General features: G+C 55.9%; 4 protein-coding genes and 1 non-coding gene across 6 annotated transcripts in view; 2 read left to right on the top strand and 3 right to left on the bottom strand.

The window, feature by feature from the left end:
- Positions 1 to 524: 524 nt before the first annotated feature.
- On the top strand, positions 525 to 9,863 carry PTPN6 (protein tyrosine phosphatase non-receptor type 6). Its single transcript, XM_052640099.1, has 16 exons — positions 525 to 588; positions 673 to 795; positions 974 to 1,168; positions 3,669 to 3,858; positions 4,008 to 4,124; positions 4,210 to 4,323; positions 4,473 to 4,569; positions 4,931 to 5,010; positions 5,175 to 5,324; positions 6,314 to 6,445; positions 6,565 to 6,719; positions 8,595 to 8,662; positions 8,761 to 8,912; positions 9,011 to 9,102; positions 9,422 to 9,561; positions 9,731 to 9,863. Exons 1-15 carry the CDS (start codon positions 581 to 583, stop codon positions 9,534 to 9,536), a joined length of 1,788 nt encoding a protein of 595 aa, XP_052496059.1. The 5' UTR covers positions 525 to 580; the 3' UTR covers positions 9,537 to 9,561; positions 9,731 to 9,863.
- A 4,880-nt stretch (positions 9,864 to 14,743) lies between these two features.
- On the bottom strand, positions 14,744 to 19,399 carry PHB2 (prohibitin 2). Its single transcript, XM_052640076.1, has 10 exons — positions 19,135 to 19,399; positions 18,863 to 18,947; positions 18,475 to 18,554; positions 17,400 to 17,584; positions 16,849 to 16,978; positions 16,652 to 16,755; positions 16,195 to 16,272; positions 15,796 to 15,872; positions 15,272 to 15,277; positions 14,744 to 15,086 (listed from the first exon to the last, which is right to left on the bottom strand). The coding sequence occupies exons 1-10, from the start codon at positions 19,259 to 19,261 to the stop codon at positions 15,059 to 15,061; spliced, it is 900 nt and encodes a 299-aa protein (XP_052496036.1). The 5' UTR covers positions 19,262 to 19,399; the 3' UTR covers positions 14,744 to 15,058.
- Positions 16,363 to 16,605, bottom strand: LOC128049180 (small nucleolar RNA U89). Its single transcript, XR_008199539.1, has one exon. It is a non-coding gene; the product is annotated as a small nucleolar RNA U89 (small nucleolar RNA).
- Positions 19,400 to 19,508: 109 nt separating the features above from the next.
- EMG1 (EMG1 N1-specific pseudouridine methyltransferase) lies at positions 19,509 to 25,213 on the top strand. 2 transcript variants are annotated; one of them, XM_052640016.1, is made up of 6 exons: positions 19,509 to 19,814; positions 23,679 to 23,780; positions 23,893 to 24,034; positions 24,371 to 24,429; positions 24,513 to 24,662; positions 24,974 to 25,212. In XM_052640016.1, the coding sequence occupies exons 1-6, from the start codon at positions 19,647 to 19,649 to the stop codon at positions 25,085 to 25,087; spliced, it is 735 nt and encodes a 244-aa protein (XP_052495976.1). In that variant the 5' UTR covers positions 19,509 to 19,646; the 3' UTR covers positions 25,088 to 25,212. The 2 variants fall into 2 exon arrangements, with proteins under 2 accessions (XP_052495976.1, XP_052495978.1); XM_052640018.1 differs by lacking the exon at positions 24,513 to 24,662 and having other exon boundaries at positions 24,974 to 25,213.
- The window catches only part of LPCAT3 (lysophosphatidylcholine acyltransferase 3), a 34,571-nt gene continuing 33,061 nt past the window's right edge, over positions 24,517 to 26,026 (bottom strand). Inside the window, exon 13 of the mRNA XM_052640015.1 lies at positions 24,517 to 25,836. The gene's annotated coding sequence lies outside the window, so the exon portion shown is untranslated. The remainder of the gene's footprint in view (positions 25,837 to 26,026) is intronic.

The following is a 26,026-nucleotide window of genomic DNA, read 5'->3' as shown; positions in this document are numbered from 1 at the left end:
ACAGGGCTACCGTGAGGACATATCAGATAAGGCAGGTAAATACTGCCCAGCACTGTGCCTGTTGTCTAGGCAGACACCGCTAATGATAGTTGCCACCCTCAGCATTATTATTGGTTTGGACCAGGGAAGGCTGCATGGAGCAGGAAGAGATGGCGCGTGACTGTGTGGGTTCCCATGGACCAAGCATGAGCTGGCCTGGGGCGCTGGAGGCTCACGTGTGTTCTCATTCGGGTGGTCGTGTGTGGAGGTCCACCCTCCCCAGGCCTTCGATGGCGGGCGTGTGGGTCCTGTCCCCACCCCCACCGCCACCCCGAGCTTCTCCCTGCTCTGCCCTAAAACGAGAAGTGAGTGAGTTCCCCCAAGGGGTCGGCCGCGCCCCTTCCTGTCCCCGCCCTGCCGGCTGCCCCAGGCCAGTGGAGTGGCAGCCCAGAAGCAGGACAGGACCGCGCTGGGTGGCGAGGTGGCCTGGGTGCTGATAGCTGCCAGAGCTTAGCCCCAGCGTCCCCCGCCTGCCCAGACTCAGCGGCACCACGCCGTTGCCTCACGCCCTCACCCCCCTCCCCGCCCCGGGCACCCCAGGATGGTGAGGTAAGGGCCCGGCACCCATGGTAGGCAGGAGGCAGGGTGCCCCAGGGCCCTGAGGCCTCTCCTCACCACCCTCCTGGCCCCCAGGTGGTTTCACCGAGACCTCAGTGGGCTGGATGCGGAGACCCTGCTCAAGGGCCGAGGAGTCCACGGAAGCTTCCTGGCACGGCCCAGCCGCAAGAACCAGGGTGACTTCTCCCTCTCCGTCAGGTAGGTGGCCCGCGGCTCCAGCCGGGGGTGGGGTGCCAGCCCTTGGCTGCTCGTTTCGCTTCCCCAGGCCCCTGGGTGTATCCACCCCAACCCTGGCCAGGGCCCCCACCCACCCCCTACCCTCACCCGACCTCCACTCTCCCTTCCACTGGCCTTACCACCACCGGGTGCCCTGCAGGGTCGGGGACCAGGTGACTCATATTCGGATCCAGAACTCCGGGGACTTCTACGATCTGTATGGAGGGGAGAAGTTCGCGACGCTGACGGAGCTGGTGGAGTACTACACGCAGCAGCAGGGCGTTCTACAGGACCGAGACGGCACCATCATCCACCTCAAGTACCCGCTGAACTGCTCAGACCCCACCAGTGAGAGGTGAGGGTCTTCGCTCCCTGGCCCGCCCCACCGAGAAGTGGGCTGTCCTTCCTACCTTGGGCCTCTTCCCTCCGTGTGATCTGAGGGCCCCCTTTCCATCAACCCCTAGGAAGCAAGAGAAGGTTGCCTGGCCCTTCTCCAGGGTCCCTGTCCACCCGTGCTCCAGGCCTTACCAGTGCCAGAGAGGCCTCTCCTCGTGGCTGTCTCTCCCAAATGGCTGGCTCTGTTGTTAGAAAGCTCTTCTTGCTGGGACAGAATCTGACCTCTTGTAACTGTTCTCTCCCCAGCACGGATTCCTATGGTTGAGGAGGAGCGTAGGGGTCAGCATGTATGAGGACACATAGGCTCATCTCAGTGTCCCCTGATAATGGGTCTGCCCTCTGGGGCTGGCTAGTGCTGGACTAGTCCCTTGACCAGACCCACATCATTGAAAACTGTCATAGGGGTGCAAGGGCCTTGTAGCTGGGCACAGAGCAATACTCTAAGCATTTCCCGCCCATCTTTCTTGTTTCAAAAATATGGTCCCCAGAACTGGGCTGGCTACTCCCCAGGTGGTCTCCCCAAAGTATGGGCAGACCCAAAGACTCTGCATTTTATGGACGGGTTGGGGGGTGTCTCATTTTCCAGCTGTGTCTCCATGATAGCTCCTGTAATTAGGGGAAGGGCAGCTGAACAACTCTGGGTTGTTATGGGGGCTTTTTTTTGGCACACTCCTAGGGCCAAGCCAACTTGTCCTTGTCCTGTGTTTGTGCATCGATTGTCGAAATGATTCTGAACCTGGATTCTCTCAGCTTTCGGTCTTTCTGAGATGCATGCCTCCCATCTTGCATCCGTATTTTGTTCAAGTCACTGATTGAGACTGAGAACTGGATGAGGCTGGGGTACAGGCCCCAGACCCACCCCTGGAGACCCTTTTTCCCATGAACATGCATCCAGGGTCCATTTCTGGTGAAGCTGCCTCCCCCAGGAGGGAAGCACTTAGATGCCCTTGCTCGTGTCTGTCCTTGCCTGGTGTTCACTGCCTCTCACCCTCTTCCTGCACCCCCCTGCCACATTCATGGGGATTTTCTGCCCAGATCCTTTTGGGCTCTTCATGACCTGGCCTCCTCCTTGTCCACAGCCAGGGTCCGGCCTACTGATTGCTGCCAAAGGATTGCTGCAGGGGTGGTTGAGGATGGAGCTGCAAGAGGATGGAGCTGAGAGGACCCCCTGGGGCCTGGGGTCAGGGTTCAAATTGTGGCTGGAAGAGGTCAGGGTCAGAGGGACTCAAGACCAGGGCAGCTGACTTCAAGAGAGGCTTTTGGTTCCCCACACCAGGAGGTCTGAATTCACCCTTGACCCTGGGAACCTGTGGGGAAGGCTCTTTCTCCCAGCCTCTGCTCTGGTTTGCTCTGGTTCTTGGCCTTGGCAGCTCCCCCTCCTCCTCTGGGGAGAATTTGCATTTGTCCCCTCAATGGCTAGCTCTTTGCCTGTGGTCAGCCTGACATTTGCATGGAGACTTCCTCATCCTGTGGGGCCTGGGGGAAGAGGGTTAGCCCCCTCCCCACTGCTTGGGGGCCCTGGCCTATACCTGAGTGGTGGGATATGGTGGCCTGGGGGTCCTGCACTGGGCTGGGGACTCTGGAAGTCTCCGAGCTGCAGTCTCCTCCGGGCTGCAGTACGATGGGGTGGGACAGACTGGCCCCCTCCCTCCTTCCCCCCATTCCTGCGGTTGGAAAATGCCCCCCTTCTCCTGTCCCTGGGCTGAGGAAACCTCACAACCTCACTTCTCACTCTCTCCCCAGAAGGAGTTTTGTGTTTTTTCCATCACGTGGTTTCCTGTGGGGCTGGGCATTGCGGGGCTACAGTTTCCTCCTGGGAAGGGGGTGTGTTTTGGGGAAAGGTCCTAGTTCTGCTTTCTGCCCCTCTGAGCCCCTTGAGCCTCCCCCCAACACCCAACCCCAGCAGCCCCTTCAGTGACATCACCTGGGGCACCCCAAAGCCCCCAAACCACTATTCACCCCGCGGGCTTGTCCACCTTCCCGACCCCCAGGGGGACTTCTCCCCTCGCATGTGACTTCCGTCTCTCCCAACCCCATTGCTGTCTGTGGTTTGGCCTCCATCTGCATTTCTGCTTCCCTTGCCTAGCCCTGTCTTTCATGGAGACCCTTCCTGGGTTTCTCCCCTCTGAACATTCTGGATGTGGCTGCCTTTCTGCCTGTGTCTTAAACTTGCGGAGGTGGGCTTGCTTAGAAGTCCTGAGGCTTGCCACTTATTAGCCAGGGCTTGGGCCAGTGTTCCACCACCCAGCCTCAGTCTCCTCATCTGCAGAATGGGTAGTACCTACCTCTCAGGTTTCTGTGAGGGTGATGGACCTACTCATAGTGGTGGATTTGAGAGCACGTAGCACAGCTCAGTTCAGCACATGGCAGGGGCCCAAGTTCCCCGCCCCCTCCCTGAGCATCTGCCCAGCGCCCGCCCCCGGCCTCAGTCTCACCTCCCCGGATGCCGTCTTCCCTAGGTGGTACCATGGCCACATGTCTGGAGGGCAGGCAGAGACTTTGCTGCAGGCCAAGGGGGAGCCTTGGACATTCCTTGTGCGTGAGAGCCTCAGCCAGCCTGGAGATTTTGTGCTGTCCGTGCTCAGCGACCAGCCCAAGGCTGGCCCTGGCTCCCCGCTCAGAGTCACCCATATCAAAGTCATGTGTGAGGTAAGGCCTCTGGGCATCAGGGAGGCACCCCGCTGGGGGTCCCCTCTGTGCCCACAGCCTTGCCCGTGGGGAGGGGCAGCCTGGGCTTTGGTCTGAGGCTGGGGGATCCAGGCAGGGAGACTGAGGTGGCCTGACTTGGTGCCCCTCAGGGTGGACGCTACACAGTGGGGGGTTCGGAGACCTTCGACAGCCTCACCGACCTGGTGGAGCATTTCAAGAGGACGGGGATCGAGGAGGCCTCCGGCGCTTTCGTCTACCTGCGGCAGGTGAGGGGTGGGCCTGGCTGCCTCCTCCCATTCCCTGAGCCTCTGAGCTCTAGAAGCGGCTGACTTCTGGCCTCCCCCACCCCAGCCATACTATGCCACGAGGGTGAACGCGGCTGACATTGAGAACCGGGTCTTGGAACTGAACAAGAAGCAGGAGTCAGAGGAGACAGCCAAGGCCGGCTTCTGGGAGGAGTTTGAGGTTTGTGATGGGACCAGCAGGGTGAAGGGCGTGGGGTCCCAGACAGACCCCGCCCCCTCACTCCCCATCCTCATCTGCCCCATGACCTCTCCACCCATGGATGCCCTGCTCCCGGGCCTGAGGCCCCATTTCCCCAACTCCTCCCACAGAGTCTGCAGAAGCAGGAGGTGAAAAACTTGCACCAGCGGCTGGAAGGGCAGCGGCCAGAAAACAAGAGCAAGAACCGTTACAAGAACATCCTTCCGTGTGAGCACCCTGGGCAGCCTCCAGCCCGCCCCCAGCTCAGGCAGCGTCCACCGCCCAGGAGGTTCCTCTCCCCTAGCTGACCTCCCCCCATTGCAGACGGTCCCCTTCCCCAGCTTCTATGAGGGACCCCACCCACAAGGGCATCCTCCCTCCTTCCAGGCCCCCAGAGGATCCCCTCATACCCCACCCCACCACGTTCGTTCTTCCTCTGAAACCTCCAGCCCACACGGGTTGAGATCCCTCAACCCATGTGTGTGCCCCACCCCGGCCTGCCCGCAGGGCTTCTAGGCAAGGATGGCCTGGGAGCTCAAGAAAGGTTTCTGACCCAGGCCCTTCTTGCTTCCTTTCTGCCCACTCCCAGTTGACCACAGTCGAGTGGTCCTGCAGGGACGCGACAGTAACATCCCTGGGTCTGACTACATTAATGCCAACTACGTGAAGGTCGGTGTGCTCGCCGGTCATGGTGGGAAGGGCGCGGGAAATGGACCCCGGCTCCTGGGGATGTTGGGTCCAGAGACATTGGGTGAAGCCAGAGCTGTTGCCATGGGTGAGTGGGTGGGTGGATGAGGGGCTCACAGCCCTGCTCGTCTCTGCACTCTGTCCAGAATCAGCTGCTAGGCCCTGATGAGAACGCTAAGACCTACATCGCCAGCCAGGGCTGCCTGGAGGCCACGGTCAACGACTTCTGGCAGATGGTGTGGCAGGAGAACACCTGCGTCATTGTCATGACCACCCGGGAGGTGGAGAAGGGCCGGGTAGGCTGAGCCCCACGCAGCCCCCACCCCCAGGACTGCTCCACTACCATTAAGCTGGAGAGACACTTAGGGGCACCTCAAAGGGCAAGGGCCCGACCTCCTTGGGGACCTGAGGCAGAAATCTGAGTACATGATGACTCCTGGGTCTCTGCTTCCTATCTAGGACTCCCCTGACCACCAGACCCAGATTTCCAGAGGCCTCCATCCCTTAAGTGTCCCCCCACCCCGTGCCTACCATCCCCCTTGGGGTAGTAACCCCTCCTCTCCACTCAGCCTCATTACTGTCTCTGAAGTTGGCCCCAAACTCTCACCTCATGGGCAGGCTGCCCCCTCGCATGGCACCCTCTGCCCTGGAGTGGCTGTGACCTGTGCAGAGGTGCGTGACCTCTGCATCAGGCTGTCCCCCCGAGGACCCTGGTGCTCAGGCCTGGTGGCTGCCCTCCAGCCCTCACCTCCGACCTGCCAGGCTCTTTCAGGTTTCTGTGCCTCTGCAGAAGATCATTTCTCCTAGGAAGTGACTTCCTCTCTCCTCCCTATCTCTGCTCGACAGACACCTCTTTTTTTTAAAGACCCGGCTCACATGTTCCCTCCTCTGTGAATGCATCCCTGATTTCCTCCATTACCTAGAGGGAGAATTAGTATCTGCCTGCACCCCCTTACCCCGGGCTCCTCAGCGGCTCAGTTCCCTGGCTCACCCTTTTCTCTGTGAGCTCCTGGAGGCACTGGCGCACCAGGCTGTGTCTTACTTGTGTCTGGCACTCCAGCCTGGTTGGCGTGGCTTCAGGTGCGAGGTCTGTACAGGCCAGCATGTGCGGAATGACTTGTTGAGCGGCTGGTCAGGTCTCACCACCTGGAGCATGCTGAGCCAAGACCTAAGCCTCTGACTCTTGGCCAGTTCACCCATTCATCCATCAGATGCTGCGGGGCCAGCACTGGGCATTCAGGCCCTGCCTCTGTGCCTTACATCCCTCCCCACCCTCTCTTTTCAGAACAAATGTGTTCCATACTGGCCAGAAGTGGGCAGTCAGCGTGTTTATGGACCCTACACTGTAACCAATTGTGGGGAACACGACACAGCTGAGTACAAACTCCGAAACTTACAGGTCTCCCCTCTGGAAAATGTGAGTGTCCCCTGCTCCTGCCCCAGGCTGGGGGCCCTGCTCACGCTTGTTCTCCTGGATTGGGTAGAATGAAGCCACGTGGGGGAGCAGGGCACATTGACCCTATGTCCTCCACCCAGGGGAACCTGATTCGGGAGATTTGGCACTACCAGTATCTGAGCTGGCCTGATCATGGGGTCCCCAGTGAGCCTGGGGGTGTTCTCAGCTTCCTGGACCAGATCAACCAGCGGCAGGAGAGTCTGCCTCATGCAGGGCCCATCATCGTGCATTGCAGGTGAGAGTGACAATATGATACCGGTGATAATAATCCAAGTAGTAGCTGGCAAGTGAGTACTGCCAAGCGCCCTGCACTGTTGTAAGCAAATTACACGTGAATGCATTCAAAGCCTCCTGGGCCCTCCACCTCTTCTGGGTTCCCTGATAGCTTCCAGACCTATGGGTGGAACTTAGCTTGAACCAAGCGCATGGCTTGAGCCCATGCCTGGCATGGGGAGTCTCCATAGAGACGTAGCGTCTGGTCCAGTCTAGTTCAACCTGCCATGTGAGAATGAGGAAATGGGTCAAGCCTCTGGTCAGGTCACTGCTGGTCCATGGGGAGAACCTGGAGCAGGGCTCACGGTAGATGCAGGTCCAGGTCACTACTCTTTCTTCACACATGCCTACCCACAGTGTTTCTCCTTGGGGTCGGTGTGGCTCCCCAACTCTTCTCTTTACCATCTGCATTCATGAGGGGGAGGGGTGCTGAGGCCTCTTCATGCCACTCCTATTTCTCCCTTCCTGCCAGTGCCCCCAGCTCAGCCCCTTGGCTCAGGCACCACTAGGTCCACTGGAGCTCCCCATGTTCATGTTCGGGAGACCCTGCTAAGCTGGGGAGCTGAGGGAGCAATGAGCAGCAGGGGCCCCAGCAGGTCGCCTGTCCTGGGTGGATGGGAGGGGGTAGGCAGGGGTTACTGGACAGATGTAGCTTCTGTAAATTCCAGCTCCTCCACTCCCTGGCTGTGTGATCTCAGACAAATGACTTCACGTCTCTGATCCTCAGGTTCCTTATCTGTAAAGTCAGTGTTTCATGGGGCTGTGGTGAACGTGAGACCCTCTCACTGTGTCTGGAGTACAGTAAATGCTCCAGAATGGGGGGTCATTCATGTTTTGATATCTCCCATGGGGGGACAGGGGTCTGTCTCCTTCCCTTCCCTTCCTGCTCCCTCCATGTGACCCAGGCTTTGAGGACCAGGACTTCCTCCTTCTGCCCACCAGCTCTTGTGTGTCCTGGGGCAGGGCTGTGTGGGCTGAGCCTGGATGTACCCCCCATGTGCTGTCTCAGGGACTGTACCTCCAGGGACAGGCCCATCGCCAAGAATGACCCAGCTGCCCGTGGCCCCCCCCCCCCCCCCACCTTCTTGAAATCCCCATGGCCTTAATTTAGACGTTACAGGAAGGAAGTGGGTGAGAGGGTGTTATTTTTAACAATCTGGGTTTGAAATTAGACAGTGCGACTTGGGGCATCGGCCTGACTGGCCTAGTGGTGGAGGTGAAACTGGGGTCTCTGTGCGGTCTTGAGGCTGCTGGGGTCTGTGTGCCCAGGGGGTGGCGGCAGAGGGTGGGGAGGAAGGGAGACCTCCTGTTAGCTGCTCCCCCAAGTCTCCTGAGCCCAGTTGCCTCGTGGCCAGCAGGTGGAAGAACTGTCCTCACCCTGTTGTCAGGATGTGAAGAAAAAGGGAGATGCAGCCTGACAGAAAGATGGTCCTCATGCAAGGAGGGCAGCCTGGCTCGAGCCAAAGCTGTAGGAGAGGGCCCGGGAGGCCAGGGTGCCAGGGTAGTAGGCAGGACAGGTGGGATGGAGTCCCAGGTGTCCTGGGGTAGTGGGGGGAAGAGGGAGAAGTGGAAGCAGGCTGTGGGGCTGGGAAGTACTGGGATGGGCATCGGGGAGCAGCGTCTTAGCACTAGTGTGCAAGGCTCTCTCCCCAAATCCCTTGGCTGGAGGGATGAGTATGGGTGCAGAGTTGGGCAAACCCCTGCTCTGCCTGCCCCACCCCCACCGCACTGACCCAGCCAGGTTCCTGCAGCTTGTATCACTGCCCTTTCCCTAAGCCCCGCCCCCGCCGGCCCCATTTGAGCCACTGGTTCTCTCACTCGCCCCTTCTCTCCCCAGCGCCGGCATCGGCCGCACGGGCACCATCATTGTCATCGACATGCTCATGGAGAGCATCTCCACCAAGGGTGAGGGTGACCGGTGGGGGACGCTGGGTCTGGTGGGCGAGCAGCCCCCCGCCTCCGCCTCTGCTCGGGGCCTGACATCCGGCTGCCCTCTCGGCCAGGCCTGGACTGTGACATCGACATCCAGAAGACCATCCAGATGGTGCGGGCCCAGCGCTCGGGCATGGTGCAGACGGAGGCACAGTACAAGTTCATCTACGTGGCCATCGCCCAGTTCATCGAGACCACCAAGAAGAAGTTGGAGGTCATGCAGGTGCGGGCAGAGCAGGGGCCTGGCTGGGCTGAGGGGGCCAGTGGGCTGCATGGGGTGCCGCTGGGACCACTGGCCTACCACCGCACCTCTCCCTGCAGTCCCAGAAGGGCCGGGAATCGGAATACGGGAACATCACCTACCCGCCAGCCATGAAGAACGCCCACGCCAAGGCCTCCCGCACCTCCTCTAAGTGAGTGACCCCTGCCTAGCCCGACCTTCCTTTCCAGGGAGGTTCGGGTTCAAGTATAAGCTTGGTTCTTACAACCTGTATTCACAAGTGTCTCCTGAGTGCCTTTCCACGTGGGGCCTGAGCTGAGTATACTGATGTGTGAGATGGAGCCTTTGCCCTGAGGAGCTTCTAGTCTAGTGTCAGGACGCTGTCAGGGCTGGCATCCTCGCTTTCCTGGCCTCAGTTTGCTCACCTGTGAGATGGGGTGACCCCATGTCACCCCAGGCTGGCGCTGAGGAACCCTGCCCCTATCTCCTGACCTGCTGGCCCCACCCTGCAGACACAAGGAGGATGTGTATGAGAATGTGCACAGTAAGAACAAGAAGGAGGAGAAGGTGAAGAAACAGCGGTCAGCGGACAAGGAGAAGAACAAGGGCTCCCTGAAGAGGAAGTGAGCCGGCCCGTCCTGGGGCGGCCATGGTATGGCCCTTCCCTGGCCTGTCCCTGGGGCTTCCCAGCTGGTCTTTCTGCCCTGGAGAGAGGGGGCAGCTGTGGCCTCACCCTGCCTTTACCAACCACACCAGACCTGCGTCTTGTCCCCCACTCCAGGTCCAGCCCCGCCTTATCCTTTCCTCCCTTCCCTTTGCAGCCTCAGCCCTGTCTCTTCAGAGGCCTCCAGTGGATGACCCACAGCCTGAACCTTGGAGCAACAGCCCCCCCCATTCCATTGTAATTTAAATGACCGTGTCCCCACCTCCCTCTCCTGGGATCCTGTATATAGCCCAGCAAGGCCCCAGGTGGGGCAGGCTGGTCTCCTCTTGTAAATAAAGCCTCTAGGTCACTGTGTGTGAGTCTCTAACTCTGTGTGCCTGGCAGGAGGGGGAGGCAGGCAGGGAGCCTTCAGAGTGAGTGTGAGCACGGGTCAGGTCTGGCTGCCTCTTCCCTTTCTTTAAAGCGGAGGGTGATCCTGCCAGGGTGGGTGAAGATCACTGAGATCAAGGATGATGATATAACTGGCAATAATAACTCATCACACTTTTTTTTTTTTAACACATTGTATTTATTGGATTGCACTGGGTCTTAGTTGGAGCATGACGAATCTTTAGTTGCATCAGGTGAACTCTTAATTGCAGCAAGTGAGATCTACATCCTCGACCAGGGCTGGAACCTGGGCCCCCGTGCCAAGCAAGTATGAAGTCTTAAACACTGAACCACCGAACCACCAGGGAAATCCCAATTCATTACACTCTTGGCATGTGTCGGGTACGGTTTAAGAGACTAAAAGCATTGTGGACTTCCCTGGTGGGCCAGTGGTTAAGACTCCGAGCCTCCCGTGCAAGAGGTACAGGTTAGGTCCCTGGTCAGGGAACTAAGATCCTACAGGTCATGTGGCGTGGCCAAAAAAAAGGTAAAAAACAAGACCCCCCCCAAAAGAACAAAACCAAGACTAAAAGTATTGAACCGAGGTACCTGTATCATTCCAGTTTTACAGTGGGACAAACTGAGACACAGAGAGATTAAATAACTTGCTCGAGGCCATAGGACTGTTGAGCAGTGAAACTAAGATTTTAACTCAGGCCGTTGGGCCCCAGAGCCTGCATTCCTGGAAATGCAGCCGGGGTCACGCCGAGGGGGACACAACCACATTCTCTGGCCTGACTTCTGGGTCCAAGCACTAAGAAGATGGATCAAGGCCACTTAGCACAGGCCCAGAGCCAACCTGCCTGCCGTCCCTGCCCTCTGGACGCCTGGTGCTCTCAGGACCACCTGGCTCCTCCCTTCCTGGGGCCACTGCTACCTTTAGGCTCTTGGTCAGAGTCTTAGTTTCTAAACGAATGTATTTGCTGTCTGGTTGTGCTGGGTCTTCAGCGCTGCTAGGGGTTTTCTCTAGTTATGGTGAGTGAGGGTTACTCTCTAGTTGCAGTGTGTGGGCTTCTCACTGTGACAGTCTTGTTGTGGGACATGGGCCCTAAAGCGTTTGCACCATGTGAGCGCAGTAACTTCAGCTCCTGGGCTCTAGCGCACAGGCTCAGTAGTTGTGGCACATGGGCTTAGTTGCCCCATGGCGTGTAGGATTTTCCTGGTCCAGGGATCAAACCTGTGTCCATTGCATCGGCAGGTGGATTCTTCACCGCTGAGCCACCAGGCTTCCCTAGTTTTACTTTTGATCACTTTCTGTGTGTCCGCAGTGGACAACAATGAGTCCTGCTTCATGTTAAGGCTTTATGTTGATTGAAAGTGCTGGTCTCCTGGGGAGTTGAGCCTGAGAGAGCCCCACTTGGTAATGCCCGGTTCCCTGCCGCTGGGCCGGCTGAGACTGGGTGGGCATTTTGCTCAGTGGACACTTTCTATATTGAGTGTCCCCATGTCCCCAGCACTGGAGCAGTGGTGGGGCGAGATGGTGGATCCGATTGTTCCTGTCATTGTGGAATTGACGAGACTGGTGGGAAAGGCAGACCCAGAAACAGTCCACAAACAGAGAATAAGTAGACAAGAATTAAGAAGGAAGCAAACAAAGGTGGGCTTCCCAGGTGGTAAAGAACCCAAGCTGCCAGTGCAGGAGACATAAGAGACTTGGGTTCGATCCCTGGGTCGGGAAGATCCCCTGGAGGAGGGCATGGCAACCCACTCCAGTATTCCTGCCTGGAGAATCTCATGGACAGAGGGGCCTGGCAGGCAACAAAAGAGTGGGACACCACTGAAGCAACTTAGCAGGCACACAGACAAGGGTGGAGGCTGAGAGCTGGGATTGGGCAACTCGGCAGGCAGCTCAGCTCCCTGGAGCCGTCACCCTCCAGGGGGTGCGAGGGTGGAGCATCACCTGTGGGCCTCAGGGCCCCTCTCCCAGCAACCCTTTCATCCCAGCTGAGCTGCACAAAAGAAAGGCAGGTCCCACCCCTTGAACCGCCCTGGGCTAATTCCCGGAGGCTGGGACTTGGCTTCTCCTGGGCTTCGAGGTGGGTCCAGGGGTGGGTCCAGGGGTGGCTCTGCCTGGTGAGGTGCCTGGTCCTTCTGAAGAGTGGAGTGGGGAACTGCAGCCAGGGGTGCAGAAGCCCTCAGAACTCCAATTGTCTGGGTCAGTGCAGAGGTTTCTGGCCAGGACCTCGGGACTCTTGGCAGAGGCCCCAACACTAGGGGTGAGGACAGGGAGGTGCCCCTCAGAGACCCCCCCCTGCCCTCCGCAGGCCGGGATGTTCTGGGCGGGGGTCGAACCCAGTCCCTGCAGAGCTGAGTCCCCTCTGACCTCAGGATCTCTGGCAGAGGACTCAGGGGAAAGGACTGGCGGGGGTGAGGGGTGGGGGGGCAGGAGCGGCTGTGGGGTGAGGCCCAAGGAGGAAGGAGAAGGGGCTCAAAGGCAGTCCTGTCCTTTGTTCCTCTGGCAACAAGGCCTCCCTGGCCTGGGCCCCAGATCCAAGGAGGCAGGTAGCAGAGGAGAGACTGCGGCAAAGGCTGGGGGCCTCCGGTGGGGTGACTAGGCCTCGGAGGAGGTGCCTGCGGCTGGCACTGGGAAGGAAGGGGTTAAGGCAGCGGGGTGCAGCCTATGGCGGGCAGACACACCTGTGCGCAGGGGCGGCGGGCGGGGCCCAGGTGAGGAGCCTGCGCTGCCCGGCAGGAGAGAAGGAAGAAGGAAGAGTGGAGCCAGGGCGGCTCCGAGGCCTTGAATCCTAGGCCTTGATTCCCCTTGCTTTCCGTGGCTCATGCTCTTTGGGGGCCAGGCGGCCTGGTGACAGGTAAAGACCACCGGGAGGGCGTCTTGGGGCCAGGCTAGGGACTGCTGAGGGGGTTTGAGGGCACGGAGCTGATGTGTTAGGGCAGAGACTGGCTTTGGGGGTGGTGGGGAAGGGGCTCCGGGTGGAGAAGAGATGGTCAGGGGGCTTCCGAAGTTCTGCTTGGGCCTCAGTGGATGAACAACCCAGGGTGGGGCTGGTGGCCGCTGCAGGCTCACCCGGAAGTGTCCCCAGGGACGCGAGTGGTGGGGGATGGGGGCCTGGGCCTAGGACTGGCTCTGGATGGGTGGCGGGGTGGGGGCCCTCGTCTTACCCAGCAGTGTTTGGGTGCTGGTTGGGAGTCTCTAATACTGCCGGGTAATGATGGAGGCCCCTGTCTCAGTGCCAGCGACGTCCACCGCCTCAGGGGCTCCCTGCGCACAGCTGCTGGCGTCCCCACTCCCAAACCCCCTGCCCCAGCCCTGGAGGCCCCCTCTTCTTGAGCGGAGGGTGCCTCGAGAGAGGTGGCTCTTGGCTGGCTGGCTGCCCACAGAAGGGACACAGTGGCCCCAGCCCCTCCCCCAACCCAGTGAGATTTGTCATCTGGAGGGTCTAGGACCCACAACTGACCTGGAGTTTAGGATCGGCTTGCAGACCTTCAAGAGACCTCAGCTGGCCCGCCGCCAGGGTCCCTGGAGAGACTGGCCAGCTCTAGCCTGGATGTCTGTGACCGGCTCTGGGTCCATCTTCCAGCACAGTGTTGGATGATCTAATGGTGAAGCTCCTAACACTGTCTGGTAAAGATGGCCCCCGGCTGGTGCCCTCGGCAATGACCTTCAGGGAGGCCTGAAGACTACGGAGGCCTCTGGACCAGCAACCTCTGACCTTTACCCTTGGGGAGATGGGGGAAGTCACTAGGAAAGGGAAACAATAGGAGGAATCAAAATGGCTGCCTCAGAGCCCCAGGGGATCTGGACACATCGCTGGTTCTCTGGGCACTTCCATCCCCTTCCTGCCCTGGGGATGTGAGGGAAATGAAAGCGTGGACCGGACTCTGGCTCATTCACCTCTCCCCTGGAGCGCCCAGCTGCTTAGGGCTTTGTCTCCCTTTCTCCCTGTTCCTTTCATGACAGTGAGCAGGGGGCAGTTAATCTAATTTCTTCAGAAGCCGCGAAGCAGCTGAGGGTGAGGCCCTGGCTCTAACCCCGTCATCAGGACCTCCCTGACTTGTGCACACACTGCTGCCCCAGGTGCCGGCCATCCTCTGGTTCCCACTCTTCCCTGCCTCCCTTAATACAAGGGATGGGACACGGGTGAGGTGGCACGTTGGCACAGCTAGTGGGCTCCTTTCTCTGCCCACTCAGTGAGGGCAGCATCGAGGAAGGAGGCGCCTGGTCTGCGGGTTGGAGGGTGGGGGTGGGGGCAGGGCTGTGGGAGTGAAGCCCACCTCCAGAGGGCAAGCCCTGGCTGAGAAGTGCGGGCAGCCTGAGCAGGTGACATGATTCGCAGGGCGGGGGTTTGAGCAGGTAAGCCCTCTGGTGAGCTCAAGTGGTCTCCCCGTAGTTGCGTGGACCCTTGTTACCAAGGAAGCAGTTCCCGTTGGGATCATCAAATTTTTGGTCTAGCTCAGCAAAGCCACAGCTGCTCCGGCCTTAGAAAAGGAGATGTTGGTAAACAAAGGGGAGATGCGGTTTAGGAGGGCGGGGCGGGGAGTGCAGCTGGGCCCCGACCCCAAGGCCCGCGGTTCCCACCCTTGTCCTGTTTTGATTCCTGCTCTGCGGGCTTACAGGGTGAGAGCAGGTGGCCTGGCTCTCCCGACCTGCCCCCGCCGGCGTCCTCGCGCCCCCTGCTGGCAGAGACGGAGAAGGACCCGGGAGGGCGCGGTGTGCGCGTGCGCATGTTTGCTTCCCCATGAGTGCCTTCCCGACCTCATTCAAACATCAGGAGGCTTTGGCTTCAGCTTCAGTAATAAAAATTTATTGAGAATTCCTGGGGTGGTGGTTATCACCTCCGGACCACGAGGGAGGAATCAACACAGTAGCAAATCACTGAGAAATCACACTGTCCCAAAACCCCTGGCCAACACAGGGAAGAAAGTCATTGCCCCAGAAGCGCTCAGTCTTTGTTCATCAGAAGGGTTGGAAGGAGCGATGCAGAGGTACCATCTCATGATAGCGGGGTGGGGGTGGGGTGGGCCCCAAAGTTCCTCAAACACCAGGGCAGAAACAGTTCCACTCCCTCCCTGGAGGCAGAGTTCTTGGTCACCAGGCTCATTTCTTACCCTTGATGAGGCTGTCACTGTGGAAATGAGACAGATGGTGACATGATTAGGGAACACCCTGTGAGGGGCAGAGCATCTCAGGCCACCCCCTCCTCCCCGGCCACGGGTGTGTGGGTGGGAAGGTGAGAAAGGGGAGCTGGTGGGGGAAAGGCAGGTACTGGGAGATAAACCCCACAGCAACAAGGTTTTGTCCACTACTTACCTTCCCCTGTGGACACCAGGTCACCACATGAACAGGAAACACAGAACGACAAAAGAAAGGTACATGTGATTGACAAGTTTCAGGCCCCATCCAGCTCTAACCCCTCTTCCCTCCCAAGAGAAAAGGGCAAGCCTGCTGGAAGCCGGAGTCTCGGGCTCTGGGAAGGAAGAGACTTGCTCCCTCAGCTACTGCCAGGTCTCATCTCTGACTTCCTAGCATGCTTCGGTGCCCCAGAGCAGCTCCCCAGGACAAGGACTGAATATCATCTTTCACTGCTTTTTGGTAAAAGGGAACTTTACAATTAAAACACTTTTTAAACGAACAATCTTATTTGATCTCATAAAATCAATCCTGTGAGACTCAAGGTCGGAATTATCAACCACCCACTTTTCTAACTTTGATCCAGGGAAACGGTGTTTTCCAGGGTCATATGAGTAGGCTAGTAACAGGTTCTAGAACCCGAGCAGCCAGACTCCGGCCCCTGATCTGTGTGGAGGGCCCAGGTGAAAGGCCCTGTCTCTCACCGGGTGAAACTTTCATCCTGGAGATTGAGCACGAGGTTGTCAGCAGTGAGATAGATACGATTCTGTGAGGTGGCGATCTACAGGGCAGGAAACGAGACAAATGTTTGCACCAGGCAAAAAAGACCTTGATTCCTACCCCTGCAATTTAATAACCACTGACGGAACACCTGGGGTTTAGAACAGGGACGCCGGGATGAGCGCCCTGGTTTCTGTGCTCTTTCAGGGATCCAAAGCAACGACCAATGGCGACGGGTTAGGTCCACAGGAGGCATGAACAGAAGGTCAGGGGAACCCAGGGGAGTGATTTTTGATGAGAGAAAGAGTGTCAGCAAGCCAATTTGAACGGAAATCTGAACAAGGAAGATTCTACTTCCCTCCCTTCAATGTGTGCACACTCACCGTCTTGGAGATGTTCTGGGCTGCCCGGATCTTGCGCAGCTTGATATAACCTGGGTTCTTGCTCAGGGCCTCTCCCAAGTGAGCAGGATGCAGTTAAGGGGCCACAAGAGGCCAGATCTCAATCGGGTCCGGTCCTGCCTACTTCCTCCCCTCGGCCTTCCCCTGGGCTGTCAGATCCAAGGTTGCGCTCACGTGGCTCGTGTCCAGCCCCACCTGTCGGCCTCCCTGCAGGCAGCTGCCGGGAACTGGAGGCAGCAGCGGACGTGGAGGCGAGGCCAGCCGTGCTGTTGATCTGCCTCATGGCGGGGAGCCAGCCTTTGGGTGCCCCACCAAGCTCAGATCCCACTCGGAGCCCCCGCCCCCAGGGGTCGAAGGGCACAGGTCGCATTCGCCTTAAGTCTCATCAGCCAGCCTACAGGAGAGGGGCCGCGCTGGGAGCGCTTCTGTGGAAGGATATCATCCGCGCCGCCTCGGCCTCACCTTCCGCCTGCACGATCTTCTGCCGCTGTTCCTGCTTTGCCTTCTCCACCAGGAACTGTGCGCGCTGGGCCTCCTGCTGGGCTGTGGCGGGAGAGAATCCGGGTCACGGGGATGCGAGGCACCGGGAACACCGTCGCGCCTGCCTGCTTCCTTGGACGCCCTCGCTTGACTCACCCACTTGTTTGGCTTCCACAGCAGCCGTGTACTCGCGGCTGAAGCTCAGCTCGGTGATGGCTACGTCGTCCAAGATGAGGCTGAAGTCCTTGGCCCTCTCGGTCAGCTCCCGTCGGATCAGCAAGGACACCTGGCAGGCGGGGGCGGGGGCGGACGGGAGAGGGGCATTGAGGGGGCCGGAGAACTGAAAGGAAGGCGCGCTGCCGTGACCACGGGAATCCCCGATCTCCAGAACACCGCAGGGGCAGACTGAGGCTCTCCGACTTCCTCACTGAGCCCGCAAAGCTGGAGAGGCCTCGGTCACACGGACTCCTAAGCTCCACTCTTTCCAAAACCGTGTGTGCGGGTCTAGACCACGGTTCTCTCTCCCTGCCTGACACTAACCAGGCCTGGCCCTCGTTCCCCACACTGGCCATCAGCACGGCTTTTTGGGTGTATAGGACCTCAGGTTACAGTCCTTTCCTAATGGGCTGGCTTTCCTAAAAGCCCGTCCACGCGGCTTTGGAGGGAAATGCTGATGCTGTGGGAGGGAAGGGGAGCTGGAGTCAGACCTGGGCCCGCTGGGTGATCAGCTGGGAGGCGTTGAACTTGGCCACTACGCTCTTGAGCACCTCGTTGACAATGGACGGCAACACTCGCTCCTCGTAGTCCAGCCCCAAGCGCTGGTACATGCTGGGCAGCTCCATGGCATTGGGTCGGGACAGCACCCGCAGGGAGATGTTCACCATCTGCAGGTCTAAGAAAGAGGTCAGCAGTGGCTGGGCGAGGCTACGGGGGCTCACCTGGCCTCTCGGCAAAGCCGCCCTGCCTAGGCATTTTCTCCTGTGCGTGCTTCTCTGGCTACCTAGGGCAATGCCCTGTGGCCCAGAACGGCCTTGGGCGGAGAGTGAGGAGGCTGACGAGAGGTGACTCAGCACAGGCCAAGTGCATACTTGTCCATGGTCAAATCTTCTCTACCCATGGCCTCTCCTCCAGAAAAGCTTTCTTTTATTTTTGAGGCTTCACTGAAAGTTGTTACAATTGTATCCTTATCACCCGTCTCCTGAACTAGACAGTAAGGACTTGAGAACAAAGACTGTTTTGTGGATACTTTATTTTTAAGGCCTAGGGTTTTGGGAATTTAAGAAACCTTCACTGAAGATAACGCAAAAAAGTACATTACAGGTGAGCTACTTGCCTCATTGTGTGTGTGTGTGTGTGTGTGTGTGTCTGTGTAAGGGTTGATCTGGGGAATCTCAAAGGCACATCTGTGAATGGTCTAGGAGGGAATAGGTGCCCTGGGGGATAGGTGAGACCAAGTTTCCCCAGAACAGAATGTACCAGTAGATTAATAAATCAAACAGTTAAAGAAAGGTTTTAAAGCAAGGCTTTGACCTAGGTAGTGAATAAGACAAAAGACAAACAATGCTCTTACTGAGTTTACACTAGGCGGAGGAACACTTGAAAACGAGCAAATGCACAGCATGTCCAGAATGTACTGCTTTAATCCCTGGAGCAGGTGCTTTTATTACACCTTGTTTACAGAAGTGGAAGCCAAAGCCCAAGAGATCTGACACTACCATCTTCCCCAGTCTCTGACCAGGCTCCCGTGTTTACTGTCAGGGATGTCCCAGTGCCCAGACCTACCTTTGGAGCCTGTGGGGGAGGAAATTTTTCGGGGTCTGGCCCGAATGTCGTAGATGATGGGGTACTGGAACCAGGGGATCCTGGAGGGAAGGAAACAGGGATAGGGGTTAGGAAGCTGCGATTTCACTAGTTCTGCCCGGTTTTCCTTCACCACGTGTTTCTTGACCTGCTCCTCCTCTTAATGACCACGGTCAAGGAGAAACTGTCTTCTCCCTTCGGAAAACAACAGTATGTGCTGCTGGAGATTTGGGCCGCACCACTGTTCGGGGAGATGGGGTGAGAAGGGGAAAAGGCAGCGCTGAATCTCGCTGTCAGTCTTACTACAGGTACTGGTGGGTCGACGTTCAAGGGTGATGGGTCAGGGTCAGTCAGTTCTGCCCGCCATTACCTGAAGTGAAGGCCCTCGGCCAGAATGGTGTCCTGCTGCACGCCTCCGATCCGATTAAAGAAAATGGCTCTGTGCCCTCCTTCCACTGCAGGGAGAGGGTGGGAGTCAGTCCAGGCCGGGCTCAGAATACGTGTCAGCTTCTGGTGGGGCGGGGTGAGGGGCTGGGTGAGCGCGGGGCCTCGGTGGGGCTGGGGCTGGGGCTGGGAAGGGGTCCTGGGAAGGGGTCCAGGGAAGGTTGGCGGGAGTCCGGAGAGCGGGCGCAGGTTGCTCACCGGTGAACACCGATTCGCGGATGCCGTAGGCCACGGCGCCGGCCCCCAGCAGTAGCTTCAGCGCCGTGCCCATGCCCCGCGGCCCGGAGGGCAGCCGGCCCGCTAAGTCCTTCAAGTTCTGGGCCATGTTCGGTCCTGAGGCCGGCGGCACCAGTGCTAAGAAGGGGGTGCCGGCCCGTCTCTACCGCGCTCCCGCTTAGGGATGGCACCCTTCACACGAGGGTCCGGGCCCCAGGCGCTCGCGGGAGAAAGGGCACCGGAAGTGCGCTCCTTTCTAAACCCTCCCCGCAGCCAACGGCGGACCGGAGCTGGACGCACAGGAAGTACGCATCCGGAAGTCCAGCCCCTTTCTGGAACCCTGCCCTCCCAGAGAGGCTTCGCGAGCGCTAGACCTCGAGCTGTCTCCATTTCCGAGCGCCCACTTTCGAAATGGCAGACGGAAGGAAGCTGGAGATTGGGGCGAGCTCGAGGCCAATTTAAGGACGTTACACAATTTCCGATCCGGATGCAAGATGGCTGCGCCCAGTGGTGCATTCCAACCTCGTGAGCGCCGGGCTGCGGAGCAGGAAGAGGACTGGGATGCTGTGGCGCCCAAGCGGCCCCGACTTGGGGCGGGTAGCAAGATCGGAGGCCGTAGGCTCATTGTGGTGCTGGAAGGAGCCAGTCTGGAGACAGTCAAGGTAGACTTGGACTAGGAGATGGAGAGCTAGTGGATCGATAGGATGGGATCCGGTGTGGTGAGGGTGGTGGGCTCAGGGGGTGATGGATGGAGAAAGCAGAGACGGGTGAAACATGCTTTTGGAGGAGTGGCCTAATCGACTGCCTCTTCGTTTAACATCCTGAGTTGGTAGTACTCGTTTTCTTTGCTCTTGAATCTCTGTGCCGCTCACATCCTTGCTTCCGATTGATTTACCAGGATTCTGTGATAATCCTAACCCCAAAGTCGTCTTAGGGGAGAGGTTTCGTCCTTCGTGTCGTTCCTCGGTTCATCCCAAGACAAGTTTACTGGGCAGAGGTAATTACTGTAGCTCAGTCAGTTCAGTCGCTCAGTCGTGGCTTTGCGACCCAATGAACCGCAGCACGCCAGGCCTCCCTGTCCATCACCAACCCATGGAGTCCACCCAAACCCATGTCCATTGTGTTGGTGATGTCATCCAACCATCTCATCCTCTGTCATCCCCTTCTCCTCCTGCCCTCAATCTTTCCCAGCATCAGGGTCTTTTCCAACGAGTCAGCTCTTCACATCAGGTGGCCAGAGTATTGGAGTTTCAGCTTTAACATCAGTCCCTCCAATGAACACTCAGGACTGATCTCCTTCAGGATGGACTGGTTGGATCTCCTAGCAGTCCAAGGGACTCTCAGGAGTCTTCTCCAACACCACAGTTCAAAAGCATCAATTCTTTGGTGCTCAGCTTTCTTTATAGTCCACCTCTCACATCCATACATGAGTACTGGAAAAACCATAGCCTTGACTGGACCGACCTTTGTTGACAAAGTAATGTCTCTGCTTTTCAATATGCTCTCTAGGTTGGTCATAATTTTCTTTCCAAGGAGCAAGCGTCTTTTAATTTCATGGTTGCAGTCATCATCTGCAGTGATTTTGGAGCCCAGAAAAATAGTCAGTCGCTCTTTCCACTGTTTCCCCATCTATTTGCCATGAAGTGATGGGACCAGATGCCATGATCTTAGTTTTCTGAAAGTTGAGCTTTAAGCCAACTTTTTCACTCTCCTCTTTCACTTTCATCATGAGGCCCTTTAGCTCAGTCGGCCCACCCTTTTATTTGTAAGGACTTAGTGTTTAGATTCGTTGAAACATGTCTGTCATTCTTTATTACTACTATACATTTCAAAACACTGCGTGAATCAGGTTATCAGTACATTCACGTCTTTATTTTTACCTATCATTTGGCTCTTCTCCCAAATAAATGTGGAAGTTCCCTCTTAAAACTTTATGCAGTGTTCTCATTCCTTTTGACATTGTTTCTCTTGCCCTTTAGAGCTAAACTTGTTCATTGAGTAGAGCCAGAAGAAATAGCACAAGTTGAGAAGTCAGACCTGAATTTTAACCCAGGGGCTTACACTTATTTTAAGAGTCTGATTCTTGAGAAGTTTGTAGTCAGTTTGTAGAACTCAGTTAATACTTTGCAGGAGTATTGTAATGAAAGTGCTTTAAAAGTAGTACACTTCCATAGTAATCTAGGTGCAGTTCTTTTCCATCTTTCTTTCCTCAGCCACTATGGCACTTTATTAAGCTTGCAGTTAGAAAACTTTTAAAATGACCAGCTAATCAGGTTTCCTTTCATTTTCTTCTATAATTGATATTTCTAACCTAATTATAGGTTCACATAGTCATTCCTCCAGCCTGTTAGTTCTCAGATTCACTTAACCACTTGGTTTCCTGGTATGTTCTGTGGGGATGATGGTATTTGTACCTATTTTACTGAATTGTTGGGAGGATTAAAGGAGTTAGTGTGTGTAAAGGATTTAGAATAATCTTTGTCACTTGGAATTAGTTGTTACTGGTTCAGGTTACTTATTAAGAAGCTGAAAAGGTTGTAGCTAAATTAAAAGTTTCTAGAACATACTCCAGAGTAAATTAGGCCAGTTGTTATTGATGATACTCCAACGGTGATAAAATCCATTGCTGACGTTGAAGCTGAAGTTGAAGTCTTCTGTACTGTTAGCTTTTGCCTTCCTTGTGCTGGTACCTCTTGCTTCTGCCAGCCTCATCAGCCTGCTCAATTTTTTCTTTTTTTTAAAAAATTTATTTGGCTGTGCTTGGTCATAGTTGTGACACATGAGATCTTCACTGTGGCATGCCGGATCTAGTTCCCCCACCAGGGATCTAATCTGGGCCGCCTGCATTGGGAGTGTAGAGTCTTAGTCACTGGACCACCAGGGAAGTCCCCTCTCCATTTATTCTTTGTACTCCAGCCTCACTGGCCTCCTCTAAGCTCTTTGAAAACACTAAGTTTAAGGCGATTGCAGATAATGTTGTGTAACTGCGAGCTCCTTTTACTCAGCTCTTTGGCTCATTAATTCCTACTTAATGTTTATTCATTGGACGATTATTGATTCTGTTACTCATTCTTCAATTATTAAATGTTACTCTCTCATAGAAATGATTCCCTTCCTGGTATAAATCAGGTCCTCATAATCCTTTAGTGAACTATTTAGTTTTCCTTCATGTTTATCACAATTTGAATTAAATATTCATGTGGTTGGTTGTCTCTTCCACTAGAAGGCTATAATAAGGACAGAGAATAAGATTTTAAAAATTCTTATATCTCCAGTACCTACTACAGAATACACATGGTATTCATTCTTTGATTATTCTAATTAGTGGTTTTCAAGCTTATTAACCACAGCCCACAATAAAAAGAAAAAAATTGCACTGTGAGCCAGTGTGCACACTCAGCTATATGGAGGAGAAAGTTTCATAGTCCTTTATCTACCATGACTGCATTTGAATTACTCTGATGTTTTCTGTTGTATTCCATTAAAAGAACAAAACCTTGGTTATAACTAATGAGTCAAAACTAGATTCATCTATTCAAGAAGTTCTTTTTTTTGCTATAATTAAGAATGCCCTTGGAATAGAAATGGCAACCCACACCAACATTCTTGCCTAGAAGTCCCATGGACAGAGGAGCCTGGTGGGTTGCAGTCCATGGAGTCTCAGATTGGACGCAACTGAGCACGCAGATACATACAAGAGTGTTCCGTGGACTTAGCTCTTGGCCCTTTGTTTTTGTTCTCTGTGACATTTTTATGTCACTCAGTTAATCTCAAAATTTATATGCCTCTTCCCCTAAACTTTTTGGAGTCATAGCTCAAAATGTTGCCAGACATACAAATGTTGTATTGATACATAAAAACTTAGCCTCTCAAAACTGTATTTGCACTTAAAACTTTTTACCAACCACCCTAATGCTCCTCAGGGCTCCAGTTTGCAACTGTTTGTTTTAGCTGTTGCTTACACATCTTAAACCTGGAATCACCCCCTTTTCTTTTACTTCTGAGAATGTTCCTTGGTTACACTACCTCTGGCCTCATTAAGAGTTTTCACACTTCTTCCTGTTGAGATTTGCAGCTCTTCACATTGTGCCTGCTTGTTTTAAGCAGACTGAGGGTAGTGACCATGTATGTTTTGCCCAGTGTGCATGTAATGCTTTTGTGGTAAACAAGCATTCAGCCTTGCTCACTAACCTAACTTTTGCCTGGTTCCAGAACCCCTCACTGGCTTTGCTTGATAACCATAGGTTTTAAAATTAGAACCAGTTTAAAGTGTGTGGAATCATAGGCTGCCCTCTTCCTCCCTCTTTCCTCCAAGATCAGTGATGGGGGTGGGGAAGATGTGGGCACAGAGGATCCCCTGCAGGATTTGGGCACCCCACCCCAAGTATCTGATGTATATCTCTGGGGTGGGCCTGAGAATCTGACTGTTCAGCAAGTTTTCAGATGATGCTGGTTTGGGGACCCCTTTTTGAGAACCGGCATTCCAGGGAAAAGCAGCTTACGTAGCTCTTGGTCCCTGTTCTCAGGTGGGGAAGACGTATGAGCTGCTCAACTGTGACAAGCACAAGTCCATCTTGTTGAAGAATGGCCGGGACCCTGGGGAAGTGAGGCCGGACATAGCTCACCAGGTAACTCCAGGGGCGGAGCTCAGGCCCTGGGGCCTCTGGACAGAAGGTAAGGCAGCTGTGGGGCTTCTTTTCTGTCCTGACTGTGCCCTGGTCTCCACCTCACCTCCCTCAGAGTTTACTGATGCTGATGGACAGTCCCCTGAACCGGGCGGGCTTGCTCCAGGTTTACATCCATACGCAGAAGAATGTGCTGATTGAAGTGAACCCCCAGACTCGAATTCCCAGAACCTTTGACCGCTTTTGTGGCCTCATGGGTGAGAGAGAAACTTGGCAGAATTGATGGAAGGAGGAAGAGGAAGGGGAATAAAGTGTGGAGTTTTTTAGGTGGGGGAGGGGTCAGGTGACCTGATTCCAGAACCAGGGGTCTGCACTTTCTTACCATGTACGTGGGTTCCTGGCTGCAGAGAAGGGAGAGGGGCCTGTCACTGCACAACCAGCCTCGTGCTTGGTAGCTGCTTGTTGAGAACATCTCAGTTGTGTGGATGCATGGAACACGTGGAACCCAGCTCACCTAAGGGTTTTCTGGTTGAATCACTGGGCATGAGAAGCTGGGTCTCCACCTAGCTCTGAACTCTGTTTTTCCGTCCTAGTTCAGCTTTTACACAAACTCAGCGTTCGAGCTGCTGATGGCCCCCAGAAGCTCTTGAAGGTGAGGTGTTGTTACCTACTGGTTGGAGGTGGTGTTCTGGGAATGTTTCTGGGGCTGATTTTTATTTATTTATTTTTCTTTAGGTGATTAAGAATCCAGTGTCAGACCACTTCCCAGTTGGGTGTATGAAAATTGGCACTTCTTTTTCTGTCCCGGTCGTCAGTGATGTGCGAGAACTGGCGCCCAGCAGTGACCCCATTGTCTTTGTGGTGGGGGCCTTTGCCCATGGCAAGGTAAGGCCTGGGCTCAACTCTCAGATCCTTCATGGAGCTGAAGCTTAGCACAGAATCCCGAGAGCACTCAGCATTTTGATGATCCTTAAGAGTTGGGAGGTAGAGGGTAAGGAGAAAGCTGAGGGGGCTCCACCTCCTGCCCCTGGCGCATCCTGTGAGGAACGCTGGGGTGTGCGTCATGGTTGGAACTAGTCCTCTCCATCCTTTGCCCACACTGGTGGTAAACAGTGCTGAGATGGCAGTTTTTCTGCCCTAAAGCAGGGCTGAACCTGTGATGGAGCGACCGAGGCGCTGACCGATGCTTTCCTCAGGTAGCCGTGGAGTACACAGAGAAGATGGTGTCCATCAGCAACTACCCGCTCTCTGCTGCCCTCACCTGTGCAAAAGTCACCACCGCCTTTGAAGAAGCGTGGGGGGTCGTCTGACAGCAGAGCCCGGTCCCAACAGACACTGCGAATGTTGCTTCCCGCCCCTGTCCTCAGTTGACTGCTGGAAGACCCCCACCCCCGCACCCAAACTGGGGTCTGCGGAAGTCCAGGCTGTACGCCTGCTATCCGTTTGTTTTATAAACGTTGTTCTTGTAAACCTGGTTGTCCTCTGAGAGTTCCTAAACTCAGCAGCAATGCTGTGACCTGGTGTAATCCCTCAGACCTCAGGAAGACCCGAGAGGTTACGGTGTTTGCAGTCTGGTGCCCTAAATGAGGGAGCCCTGATTGTTTCAGCCATGGCACACATGGAGGGCGTTTGAAAGAAAGTAGCTGGGGCGCCAGCCGTGAAAAACCAAACGAACTGAAGTGATTTTATGTGGTACAGTCAGTCCAAGGTAGAAAAGTGGAGCAGGCGGCGCCTTGCCCCTCCCTTCCCCCCATGGGGGGTGTGGAGGCAGCGGCACAGATACAATCATAGTAAATTGGCAGAAGAAAAACACAAGTTCCTGGCTAGAGGGGGAAGAGATAAGGCAACGTGCATGGGGGAGCCCAGAGGAGGGACGTGGGCCCCTCTGCTCCTCCCACGAGAGTTTCCCCTTTGGCCCCAAATGGAGACGTGGCCGGCAGCAGAGGCACAGCTGGGGAGCCCCGTCTTCCCAAACCCTGGTTTCTGGTTCTCTGTGCTCCAGGGAGGAGTGCTGCAAGGGGAGGCGGGCCGTTGGTGTGCCAGTCCTGCTGTGGGCCACCTGCGAAGGGAGAAAGCAGGAGGCCAGTTGGCATCACTTCCTGGTGCCTGGGCCTCAGCCCTTCCAGCTCCCACTGGGCACCCCTCAGAGCAGTCAGTGCCCCATACTGTGTTTCTGGAAGCCAGGCCCTGTGAGGTTCACCCCATCTTCCCAAGACTACCTGTCACCCGCCCCATCCCAGTCTGTGGCT

Source organism: Budorcas taxicolor, chromosome 5 (assembly GCF_023091745.1).
Source record: "Budorcas taxicolor isolate Tak-1 chromosome 5, Takin1.1, whole genome shotgun sequence".
NCBI lineage: Eukaryota > Metazoa > Chordata > Mammalia > Artiodactyla > Bovidae > Budorcas > Budorcas taxicolor.
Note: the sequence above shows the minus strand (reverse complement) of the source record. Positions and strands in the feature narration are given on the sequence as shown.